We start from the raw sequence: 13,035 nt of genomic DNA, 5'->3' as shown, positions 1-13,035 counted from the left end.
AAAAGGCTAAATCAATGCAAACAGTGAAAGATTTTCTACAGGTACAACCCCCACGTTTCAGTAGAAATTGGCCTTCCAAAAATTGGTCCTTTCCAGCCATGGACAGACCCCAAAGAGGTAGATACAGGCCGAGGGGCAGAGGGCAATCCCAAGGATCGTTTAGAGGCAGACAATGGCAAGCTCCTACACAAAGAGGTGGTGAGGATAACTTCGCACCATTCAGAAAGCAAGCCCAATGACTTTCCCCTTTGCATGCCAAGCAAGACTCAAATGGCAGCACCCTTAGGCGGAAAACTGGCATTATTTTCAAAAAAATTGACATATTGTCACAAAAGACAAATGGATCCTGGACATTATAAACAGAGGCTACAGATTCCATTTTCACACCCTTCCAAAATGAGAGGCATGCCAAACCTGCCACACAATCAAAGGGCAGAGGCACAAAGACAAATTTCAGATCTCTTAGACATGAAAGCTATTCAAGAGGTACCTACGCACGAACAAGGTCATGGTTTTTATTCCAGACTATTCCTGGTACCAAGGAAGGGAAAAGATTGGAGACCTATTTTGGACTTATCCATCCTAAACACATTTCTACTCGTACCAAAATTCAAGATGCTCACTCTACAGCAGCTTCTTCCCATGCTGGGCAAGGAGTCTTTGCTGGTAACATTGGACCTCAAGGAGGCATACCTGCATGTCCCAGTCAGACAAAATTGCAGAAGATACCTCAGATTTCTTGCAGGTTCAACCCATTATCAATTCTCTGCATTGCCCTTTGGCTTATCTGCTGTGCCCAGAGTATTCACAAAATGCCTGGCATCAGTAATTGCCTACTGCAGACTTCAAGTGATAAAAATATACCCCTATTTGGACGACTGCCTGATCCAAGCGGACAGCAAGCACATTCTTCTGAAACATCTGGCTTATGTAATAATGTTGAATTCTCTGGGATACACAGTCAACAAAAAGAAATCAAGGCTAATATCCTCTCGGAAAATAATTTTCCTGGGTGCCAACTTGGACACAAACACCCAGATGGCCTACCTCACGCCAGAGAAGCAGGGGCAACTAACTCAATACTTCAGAACACTAGCAAATTGCACCAGGCTGACTGCAAGGAAAATCCTGCAGGCTCTGGGATTCATGGCATCTTGCATCTTACTAATCCCATGTGCAAAGCTGCATATGAGGAAACTTCAATGGTACCTGAAAAACCTATGGTCTCAACACAGCCACAGCTTGGAAACAATAATACCACTAATTCCATGTCCGCAAAAGGAATTTCTGTGGTGGGCTCAAGCATGCCAAACAAACACAGGTCTCCCATTCAACAAGCCTCAAGCAAATCAAGTCATCACAACAGACGCCTCGGACTACGCCTGGGGGGCGCACATGACAGATCGGTGCATTCAGGGCAAATGGTCCCAAAAAGAAAAGCACCTTCACATCAATCAAAAGAAGATGCTAGCAGTAATAAATGCTATTATAGCTTTCAAAGACCTTCTGCAACCAGGTCAACTATTGATAAGAACGGACAACACCACAGTAATGTGGTACATAAACAAGCAGGGAGGAACCCATTCTTACCCCCTATGCAGACTGGCCATGTCACTTTGGAACATGGTCCTGGACTTACAAATCGAACTACAAGCACAGTACTTGCCAGGCAAGGAAAACACGCTGGCAGACAACCTAAGCAGAAATATGACAGATCCACACGAATGGAAGTTGCATCCTCAAGTTTTTACAGAGATAATTCAAGCATGGGGAAGGCCAGACATAGATCTCTTTGCCTCCCACAAAAATCACCAATTGACAAAATTCTGCTCAAGGATTTTTCATCCAAAGGCCTGGAGAGTGGACACTCTCTCTTTCAGTTGGACATCAATGACAGTTTATGCCTTCCCACCTCTTCCTCTGCTTCCCAAAGTTCTATTAAAAACCAGAGCAGACAGACCAAAGATGATTCTCATTGCTCCAGACTGCCCAATACAACACTGGTACCCACTCCTAAGGAGCCTGACGCATTCCCCACCATGGACCCTGCCTCTAATGCCTCTTCTCCTGACTCAGCACAGCTTCAAAACTCTTCACAGTCAGCTAAAAACACTCAATCTAGCCGCATGGAAGATTCCTTAGCATCACAACAGACCCTACTCTCCAAGGAGGTGCAGGATGTCATTTTGGAGGCCAGAAGGCCGTCTACTAGAAAAGCTTACTCCGCAAAATGGAAACGGTTTTGTGTCTGGAATGAGAAAAAGGGCCAGGATCCTGGAAAACTGAACTTACCTCAAATATTACAGTATCTAGCTGAGCTGCTAAGCAGTGGACTTTCATTCTCCTCCATCAAAATCCATGCCTCAGCCATTTCTGCAGAATACAACACTGATCCACCCTTATTCTCTCACCCTCTCTTAAGACAGTTCCTCAGAGGGGCTAAGAATCTAAAACCCCCAAGGAAACAACCAATACCTGCTTGGGATCTCAATTTCATTCTAGAAAAACTGACCTTGTCTCCTTTTGAGCCAGCTGCCTCATCAAATTTGCAATATTGGTCCTGGAAAACAGCTTTCCTTCTGGCTATTACCTCAGTTTGTAGGGTATCGGAACTACAAGCTCTCATGGCTGTGCAGCCTTTTATCATCTTCCATCAGGACAGTTTCCTTATGAACCAACCCGTCCTTTATGCCAAAAGTGGTATCCAGGGTAGCTTTGAATCAGGCTATACACTTACCTACCTTTTATCCTAATCCTCAAAACAAAGGGGAGAGATTACTACATTCCTTGGACATCCACAGGCAACTGCGTTATTATTTGGACAGAACAAAGCCTTTCAGAAAATCAGAACAGCTCTTTGTGTCCTATGCTATAGGAGCTCAAGGAAAGCCAATTTCCAAACAGACAATCTCAAAATGGATAGCCCACTGCATACGCTTTTGCTATTCTTTTCATGGCAAAACTGTACCTACAGGCATCAGATCTCACTCCACAAGGGCCACGGCTACCTCTGCAGCTTTTCTCAGAGGAGTTCCTACCAAAGATATTTTGGAAGCAGCCACTTGGAGTTCTTTGCATACCTTCTCCAAACACTACCACCTTCCACTATACTCCAAATCTAGAGCGGGCTTTGCCACTGCAGTCTTGCAGGGCATTCTGGCTCCTCCTAGTTCCACCTAGTGCCTACCACCCCTTTCTTAGCTTTGGGATTCTACCCATCTGTTATGACTGCAGCTGTATGCACGATGAACATAGTACAGTTTTGTACCTACCATAAATGTAGATGTTCGAGTGCTAATACAGCTGCAGTCCAGGTTTCCCTCCCTCCTTCCCCTCTTGGGACAGGCCTATTGGCTAACATCTCCTCATGCAACCTGATTGGGGTATTCATTCTTGATGTATTTGCTTGCACTACTGTATTTTGATTATATGGCATTGCTTTATTACACAAACTTATGTATTGCCTTCACTCTGGGGGCACCTGACATCTGGGGCAAGAAAAAATGAAGAAAATGGCGTCGGCTGGTTCTTTTATACCCCTGTCACACTGACGTCAGGGAAGAAGCGACGACAACCGACGCCGGACCTAGACTTTGGAATTCGGCCAACCGAGGACCCGCCTGACGGCAGGAGAACCCATCTGTTATGACTGCAGCTGTATTAGCACTCGAACATCTACATTTATGGTAGGTACAAAACTGTACTTTCTCAGCTTTACGAAGTCAGTGTAAGCCTAGTCTCCTGGTGTCTACTGAAGATTCCTTCCTTTTTTTGAAAAAAAAGTTGGTCCATCCTCGTGTCAGCACAGTGGCTCATTGTAAAGATCTCTGCCTCACAGCTCCAGTTTTCAGAGTTCAAGCCTCACCTCTGGTCACTGTCTTTGTGGAGTTGGCATGTTCTTTTGTTTCGTCATGGGTTTTGTGGGTTTATTCAAGTTTATTCCCATCTCCCCAAAACATGCTGGTTGAGTGACTAATCTAAATTGTCCATGTATTTTGCATTTACCCTTGCCCTTTTGGTCTGGTTTAAGACAGACCAGTTCACTTGCCCAGTTAAATGAATAAGTTAAGTTTAAAATTTCTTTCCCCAGCCCTCAAAAAAAACATGGCTGTCCACCTTAGGAACTCCTTCTGTATATTTATTTCACAAAGGTGGAAGACCAATATCTATCTTAATTCACAGACACATCTGTCCTTTGAAAGTTGACCACAACCTAAGGTAGGTTTTGTGGTATTTCACTTCCCAAATTTTGCATTAAACATATTCACTTAGGACTATTATATTTGGCCATTTTAAATGTTTTTTTCTCAACTGTATGATGACTCCTTATGAACTATTACAAAGGTGATCCTTTCTGGAAGGATGTTCCATATTTTCACAAAACCACCTGTCAAGCAAGAATTAAATTTTTTTTCACCACCATTGGCCATGACTTAAGTGCATATTCTTGTGTAAGTTCATGGCAGAAATATTGAAAACCTTCAGAGTCATGGGTATCCATTTAATTTTGGAAACCCTGCCTCATTACTTGTGTTTTGACCTGATGTTGAAAGTAACAGCCATTTCTTCATACCATTTCCAGTGTGTTCTATGTGTCATGGTTTTGAAACCCATTAACAGAGAATTTTGTGTGTATATGTTTGTGTGTTGCAGGAGTATACTAAGTACTTATGGTCTGAAGAATGTATTTTTTTTCTGTAGTAAACACAAGAGAGAGGACTGTCTTAGCTTAGTCTGCTGTTTGTTATAGGTGATTTTTATCTAAGTAGTAGGTTTAAGGTCTACTCCAAATATAATATGAAGATTGATACTGCAAATTGTTTTATATTAGATTTGAACTTTGTTGTTGTTAATGTTCTCATGATGTTTCTGTGGGTATTTGTTTTATTTATAAAGATTCTATCTTGGGTGCTAGGCTGCTTACCTTCTCTTTGTATTAATTTTCCCAGGTTATGTCTGAATTCATGAATTGTAGCAGCTTTAATGAGAATAAAATTTGAGGCTAATCAAACTGTAACTGTCACATTCTTCCTTGTGTAGCACCATGGTATGTCTAAACATAACATTGTTAAGAAGGGAAACAGTCTTTTTATATACCAGCAGTACTTATTCAGACTGCATGCTGTTCAACACTACAGAGTTCAGTAACACAGTGACTGAATATTTGCTTGTTTATAATCAAATGCCTTTTCATTACCCTTAAATCTTTTAAATAGAGTAGTAAAAAGTAAGATGGGAGATGAACAGTTCGGATTCAGATCAGGATGCAGCACGATTGTCGCGATGTTTGCAGTGAGACATATAGTTGAGAAGGAGCTAGAAGTGAGGCAAACTGGGCATTCCTAGAGTTCAAAAAAGCATGTAACAGGGATCCAAGAAACCTGATTTGGGCAGTCCTGCAGTGTCTCGAAGTCCCAGAAATATTGGTTGAATTAGTGCAATCTATATACAAGGACCTAATGTGTCAAGTACAAACAGTATTCGGTCTTACAGTAGGGTTCCTAGTGGGAGTGGGGCTACACCACAGTTCAGCTCTGAGCCCACTGCTGCTCATTCTGGTGATGGACTCAATTAACAAATTGGTCAGAGGGGACAGATCAGCAAAGCTACTGTATGCAGAGTATGTGGCATTACAGGCAGACTCTGAACAAGAATTTTAGCAAAGGATATGTGAATGGAATGCAAAACTGAAGGCACATGGGATTGAGTGCAGATAAGCCAGTTGTAATATGAGCAAATGGTGGAGCTCAGAAGAAGCTGAGAATTGAGATAGAAGGGAAAATAGTGGAACTGGTTAACAGCTTCAGGGTATCGGGGAGGGGTGGTTGAACAGAGGAGTAGTCTCAGTGAGGAAGTCAAAGCTTGAATCGGAAAGGCTGCATCCAGCTGGCACAGTATCAGGTATGGTGTATAACAGAAGAATGCCAAGGAAGCTGAAAATTAAGGTGTATAAAACAGTGGTGCTACCAGTACTACTGTATGGCTCAGAAACCTGAGCAGTTGAGGAAGCTGGAGGATGATGGAGATGAAGTGCCTGAGATGGGTGGTAAGATGCACAGTGTGAGACAGGTAAGGAAATGAGGACATAAGAACAGACAGTAAAGTAGCTGCAATTGCAGAAAAGGTGAAAGACAACAGATTACTGTGGTTTGGGTACATGGCAGTTTTCAATCTACTGAAGAAGATTTGGGACAGACAGGAAGAAGGAAAAAGAAAACAAGGGTGTCCTGCAAGATTATTTATTTATTTAACATTTGTTAACCAGGAAAGTCCGACTTGGAACAAAGCCAATTTTCAGCAGAGGCCCAGGGAGAAACACTGCAGACCCATGTCTTTGTAACGTGGGAGGAAACCGGAGCACCCAGAGGAAACTCACACGAAGGCAAGGAAGACATGCAGACTCCACACAGAAGTCACCCCAGTCAAGAATCGAACCGGAGAACCTCTTGCTGTGAGGAAGATGGATGGATTATGTGAGAGAAGACCTGCGACAATCAGGTATGAGTGTCAAAGTAGGCAGGAGAGTGGCACTGAATAGAGAGAGAGAGATGGTGAAGTTGACACGGCACCCCAACGTCATGTAGAAAATAGGGAAAAGAGGGTTGATGGTGATGGTGAAATATTTTAAACGTTAAATTATTGAGTTTACCAGTGCTAATTATGTATGGTTATTTTTATTCTGTTTTTCTTTCACAGATTTGGAACGTCAGCTGGAAGAACAAAAGAAGCAGATGCGGGATCAGAATTTAAATCTAAAGAGGCAAGCTTTCCAGAATGTGGTGTTGATGCCTTCAAGTGCTCCAAAACCCCCCAAAAGACCAAGACTTCAGAGGCCAGCATCTGCTACTATTTTAACCCCAACGGCCCAGGTGCAACAGCCACAGTACACTGTCATCTCACCTATCACCATCGGGCAAATGGGACAGTCATTTTCATTGAGTAACATTCCAGTGGCAACCATAAGTCAGCAGGGTAATCCCGTAACTGTTCACACTCTTCCCGGTGGCACACAGATTCTGCGGTATGCCACTATGGTATCATCTCCCAAAACCACCTCCTCCGACACCATTACAATTCACCCATCTTCTAGTCTGGCTCTCTTGAGCTCTGCTGCCATTCAGGACAGTGCCACCTTGGCAAACATGGGTGCAATAATGAGCCCTGTTGAGCTTGTGACTGTGGATTCAGCTCTGGCTTCAGTGGTACAGAATGTTGACGAATCTTCTGAGGAAACACAGACAGTCATTCAAATAAACCCTGCATCAGTTTCTGAACTTGAGGCAGAGACTGAGGCTGAAACAGTGACTGAGACAATAACAGAGATCAAGACAGAGGACAAGGTCATTGAGGAGATAGAGGAACACCAGGAACAGCTCCAGAATGTGGAAATTGTTGTACTTGAGGAGCATCATGAAGAAACTGAGGCCAAATGAATGTTCTATCAAGTTTTGTAATATTATTGCTTCCATTACATTTTCTTGTTTTGTTACAGTTATTTAAAAAATAAAAAAATCACTTCATTCTTTCATCAAGAAATCCAGACTTCACAGAATTATATTTAGAAAAAAAAAATATTCTCAAAGATTTTTGTTTCTTTTGGGTGCAGTCACTGAAAATGACTTGCCTAATTCATGCTTTAAGAGAGGTAAACTACATTTTTTCTACACATATCTGAGTGAAAAGAAAAATGACTAACACAATTTAAAATGAAGTATTACATACTTAACCTGCAGTTGAAGCTTTTGGGATGTTTGAGCACAGCTGTATGAAGCTTTTGTTTGCATTTTAAGGCTGGCATCAAGAAAAGGAAAAAGTGTCTGTTGCACAATGAGTAGGACACAAGTAAGTGCCTGACATGAATTAGGCAGTTTGTCTTAAATGTGAGGGGCAGACGTGTAAATTTAGAACTGATAAAACTGTTAGGTTACAAAATTCTGCCCCTTGAATGTCATGATAAACTGCACGATTTGAGTCTATTTTTCGTTCAGGTTTTGCATCAGTGTATGGCACATTACTTTGAAACTTGCTGTTTGTGTAAATATTTAACTGTTTTGCTTTGGTTCGAAATACTGGCTTCAGGGTTGCACAAATGTTTTGTGACATTATCAACATTGTGAGTGTTGCTGTCTCACTCTAAGTATTCTAGTATAATGGTACCATTGGAAACACCACTTATGACAATGCTGACAAATTGTTATACTGCCTTTGTCAGTGTTGTGATGAGCAAATGTAGAACTTGTTATCTTGCCATTTTTATCTCTACTGGTGTTTAAAAGCGAGAATAAATAACATCTGAGTGTTAAAGAACAACTCATTTCTTATGCAGAATAAGTGCTGTCTTGTCAGAGAAAACAGAAACATTTTTGATGTTTCGGTCATGTTACTGTACTTGTGAAGTGTGAAGATTGCTGAGTTTTTCACACTGCAATACTTTATTTTTTATATGACATGATCGCCATATTTTTATCTTTGTCTGATAGGGCCAAAGACCTAATTAAAGGAGTCCGTTCAAAAGGCAGAGTTGTGGCAGTCTTTGTTAGCTGCATTCTGCAGTATTCCCATGTTTCATAATGTTTTCTTTGTTCCAGTACTAAGAACCATTGATTGAAAACAATACACAAGTTCTAATCATGTATCACAAATGTTTGTTATGCTTCTTTGTAAATGCAGTTTTAGCAACACTGTATAGGTGAACCCTCAGTCATTCTCCATAATAAGACACTGGATTTTAAGTTTAAATGTTACCTTGACAGTGTGCAGCTTCAAAGCATCAGAACAACAGTGGTCATTTATAAAATTTCTCACATTAATTTTGAAGTCTAAACTGTGTATGTCTTCTGTTTAAGGATCCTTTTGTAAATCCTTCATAATAATTAGTAAGAATGCCAACATGGTTATACTGTTAGGAAGTGAGACTTGGCACAGAATAAGGATGGATTACGTTGTTCAATTAAGTATGAAAGCTAAAGGCGTCACTTTGAATTCTGCCTTACTTGAACTGAGCATTGTTGTCCACATAAGTACAGACAAAATCTCACCGAGGAAAAAAATATTGCTACTGTATTTCATTTCCTCATTAAATTATGAAAAAATTATCACCAGAGCTTAAGTAAAGACAGAATATGACTACAATGACATGATGTCCTTCAAGAATGCAACTGCAGTCATAACATGTGGGTTGTCCTGCCTCAGGCAGCCCTCGGTCGGCCGGATTCCAAAGTCTGGGTCCGACGTCGGCTGATGTCGCATTTCTCTCCGACGTCAGAGCGGCTGGAGTACATAAGCATCAGCCGACGCCATTTTCTCCAGTCTTTCTTGCCGCGCGGTGCCCGAAGCCGAAGCAGTTCGCAAGTGCCGGTCGGTCAGCTCCTGTATTCTACGATACCGAAGTCATCAAAAAAGCTAAGTACCCCGTTGGGGACCTTTTCTTGCCTCAGCCGATGTCAGAAATTACTGAAAAAGTTAACAATTGTCTTTTTTGTGGTAAACAAATACCTCATAAGGATTTCCACTCTTACTGCCTCCCTTGCCTGGGCCCAGACCACGACGTCTCGGCCTGTGTAGCCTGTGCTCGCTTCAACAAGCGCACTCAGGCGCAGGGCGGAGTTCACTGAAGATTTTTTCGGCGATAAATTCGCTTACACCATGCCGTCGGATCTTCCGACATCGCAAACTCCCAAAAAGCGAAAAGACCGGGACCGGCATCCTTGGCCCGCGTCTACCACTGACTCCACGCCAAAACCTAGCGCAAGTGCTCTGGTTCCCTCTGAGACGGTCTCTCCACCGCTCCGAACCGAAGACACCGCATTACCGACGACTCCGATTCCAGACATTACTACGACGCCAGTTATAGATTTTCCTCCGGATACCGAAACCGAGGAAATGCCCGAGACCATTGCTGTAGACAAGGTCACTCCTGCACGTGGAGCTGCCAGGCCTCCTATGGCCATGTCTATTAAGGCCTACACTAGGGCTAAGGCAGCCAGCAAAACAAAGCATATTACTCCTAAATCCTTACCTCAGCCGACTCCGGAGACACAAATTATGTCCATGGCTGCTGATTTAATTTCCATGATTAGAGGTTCACAGGCCCATCCTGAGAGAGCATCCCAGCCTCCTCCTGATAAAGGCCCCGGGTTGAACCCTCTGACCCTACTCCTTCAGATGAAGACTCTGAGGGCTCTGTCCACTCTGATAGCCAGGAAGAGCTCTTCCAGACCTATGAGGACTCGGATGCAGAGGATTCCATCCCTTCGGCCTCCCCTCCTGAGGATTTTTCTTTTGGGGAAGTTCTGCACACCATGAGGGAACATTTCAAGTGGCAGGGTCAGGAATATTCTGATTCTAGGAAACGCCTTAGGACTTTCCTTAAGCCTCAGCACAGGCCCTTAGCTATTCCTCCTGTACTTGATGTTCTGGATGATTTGTATTCTGACTCTAGTGCTACCCCTGATTCTCTTCCTCCTGCTCCAGCCAAGCCAGACAGGTATTACAGGGTCCCAGAAACTCATTCCCATTTATTCAGGGCCCATTCTGCTGATTTGGAAACTATTTCACAGGGCCCTAAAGGAGTTTCAGCCTCCACCTCTAAAAATCCTTTGCCCTCCAACAGGGAAGCAAGGTCATTAGAGAGATGGGGCAAAAAGGTTTACACATCCACTACCTTATCTATGAGAGCTTTAAATTGCCTTTTTCATATGTTACAATATCAGGATTATCTCTTAGAAGATTTACAAAAAACATTAGCTTCTCCTGATCCTTTAGACAGGAAGACCTTGCAGGAAGCTGTACATAACACTCAGCAAGTAAGCAATCACTTCCTGCAGTGTGGATATGATGCACTGGAAGCTTCATGTAGGGCAGCTATGACAGGGGCAGTGATTCGTAGACATGCTTGGTTAAAAGATCAACCTCTACCAGATCATGTAAAAGCAAAACTTCTGGATGCACCTTTGGAAAAGAACAAGCTTTTTGGTGCAAATGCTAAGGATGTGTTAAATACCATCGAAGAAAAAGCAAAATCAGTTCAGACTGTGAAAGATTTCCTCCAGGTTCAACCCCCCCCCAGATTCAGTAGGAATTGGCCTTCAAAAAACTGGTCCTTTCCTAATCCAAAAAAGTTTCAAAGGGGAAAGAACAGACGTGGCTGAGGAAGAGGCCAATACAGAGGCCCTTACAGGGGACGACAGTGGCAGCCAGGAAATCAAAGAAGTGACGCAGGGGTTTCACCTGCCCAACAACCACAAACTCAATGACTTTCCTCTACTACCACCTACCAGGGAACAACTAGAAGCTCCCTTGGGCGGGAAATTATCTCTGTTTGCAGAAAACTGGCATAGACTGACAAAGGACAAATGGATTTTGGACATTATAGACCGAGGGTACAGGTTTCATTTTCATACCTTACCAAGAAAACAAGGCATGCCAAACCTACCACAAAATCAAAGGGCAGAGGCTATCAAGCAAATCACTCTGCTGACTCGAATGAAAGCAATAGAAAGAGTTCCACAACAAGAACAAGAACAGGGGTTTTACTCAAGACTGTTCCTTGTTCCAAGAAAAGAATCTCAATGGAGACCAATACTGGACTTGTCCGCATTAAACACTTTTCTCATAGTACCAAAGTTCAAAATGCTGACTCTACAGCAACTCCTTCCCATGCTGGGCAAGGAGTCTTGGCTGATTACTCTGGACCTCAAGGAGGCATACCTGCATGTCCCTATCAGACACAGCTGCAGAAGATACCTCAGATTTCTTGCAGGGCCCAGAGCATTATCAATTCTCAGCATTGCCATTTGGCTTATCTACTGCGCCCAGAGTATTTACAAAATGCCTGGCTTCAGTAATTGCTCATTGCAGGCTCCAGGGTATACAAATTTACCCGTACCTGGACGACTGCCTCATACAAGCGGACGACAAATTGATGTTGACAAAAAACCTGGATTATGTCATACGATTACTTCAAGCTCTGGGATACACAGTCAACTTCCAAAAGTCAGGACTGCAGCCATCCCAGCAAATAATCTTCTTAGGAGCCAAACTAGACACAACCTCTCAGATGGCGTACCTGACAGAAGACAAGCAAGAGAAGTTAACTCATTACTTCAAAGGTTTAGCAAAACTCACCCAGATGACTGCAAGGAGATTCCTACAGGCCCTTGGTTACATGGCATCCTGCATTCTACTGGTTCCATTAGCAAAACTACACATGAGAAAGCTTCAAGGGTACCTAAAAAGCATTTGGTCTCAGCACAGCAACAACTTGGAGACAATCATACCACTCATTCCATGCCTACAAAAGGAATTCCTATGGTGGGCCAAGGTGAGCCAGGAAAACACAGGTATGTCATTCAAAAAACCACAGATAACACAGACCATGACTACAGACGCCTCAGACCTTGGATGGGGCGCACATGGAAGGCAGGTGTATACAAGGACAATGGTCTCCAAAGGAAACACATCTGCATATAAACCAAAAGGAAATGCTGGCAGTAATGCATGCCATCGAGGCTTTTCAATACCAACTCCAGCAAGGCCATTTAATGATACGGACAGGCAACACCACTGTGATGTGGTACATAAACAAGCAGGGGGGCACCCACTCTTACCCCCTTTGCAGACTGACAATGCAGCTTTGGGAGAAATCACTGAGCCTAAACATCCAGTTACAATCCCAGTTTGTTCCAGGAAAAGACAGTGTGTTGGCAGACAGCCTAAGCAGGAATTTCACAGATCCACACGAGTGGAGGTTACATCCGAAGGCCTTCAGACAACTCACTTCGACATGGGGCAAGCCAGAAGTGGACCTATTTGCCTCTCACCTCAACTATCTTCTACCAAAATTTTGCACAAGGTCATACCATCCAAAAGCTTGGAAAATAGATGCCCCCTCATTCAACTGGAACTCCCTAGCAATCTATGCATTCCCACCTCTGCCACTGATGACCTCAGTATTACTAAAGATCAAAGCAGAGAAGCCCAAGGGAATCATAATAGCTCCGGATTGGCCAAGACAACACTGGTACCCACTACTAC

General features: G+C 43.1%; 1 protein-coding gene across 4 annotated transcripts in view; it reads left to right on the top strand.

Moving 5' to 3' along the window:
* Positions 1-8,518, top strand: part of GMEB1 (glucocorticoid modulatory element binding protein 1) — a 536,371-nt gene extending 527,853 nt beyond the window's left edge. For all 4 annotated transcript variants that reach the window (XM_044059984.1, XM_044059987.1, XM_044059986.1 and 1 more), the window contains exon 10: positions 6,697-8,518. In XM_044059984.1, coding sequence (XP_043915919.1) covers positions 6,697-7,433 — 737 coding nt within the window. In that variant the 3' untranslated portion in view covers positions 7,434-8,518. The remainder of the gene's footprint in view (positions 1-6,696) is intronic.
* The last annotated feature ends 4,517 nt before the right edge of the window (positions 8,519-13,035 follow it).

This window comes from Protopterus annectens, chromosome 1.part2, assembly GCF_019279795.1.
Source record: "Protopterus annectens isolate FY-2018-M chromosome 1.part2, PAN1.0, whole genome shotgun sequence".
Taxonomy (NCBI): domain Eukaryota; kingdom Metazoa; phylum Chordata; order Ceratodontiformes; family Protopteridae; genus Protopterus; species Protopterus annectens.
This window is presented reverse-complemented; position numbering and strand designations above follow the sequence as displayed.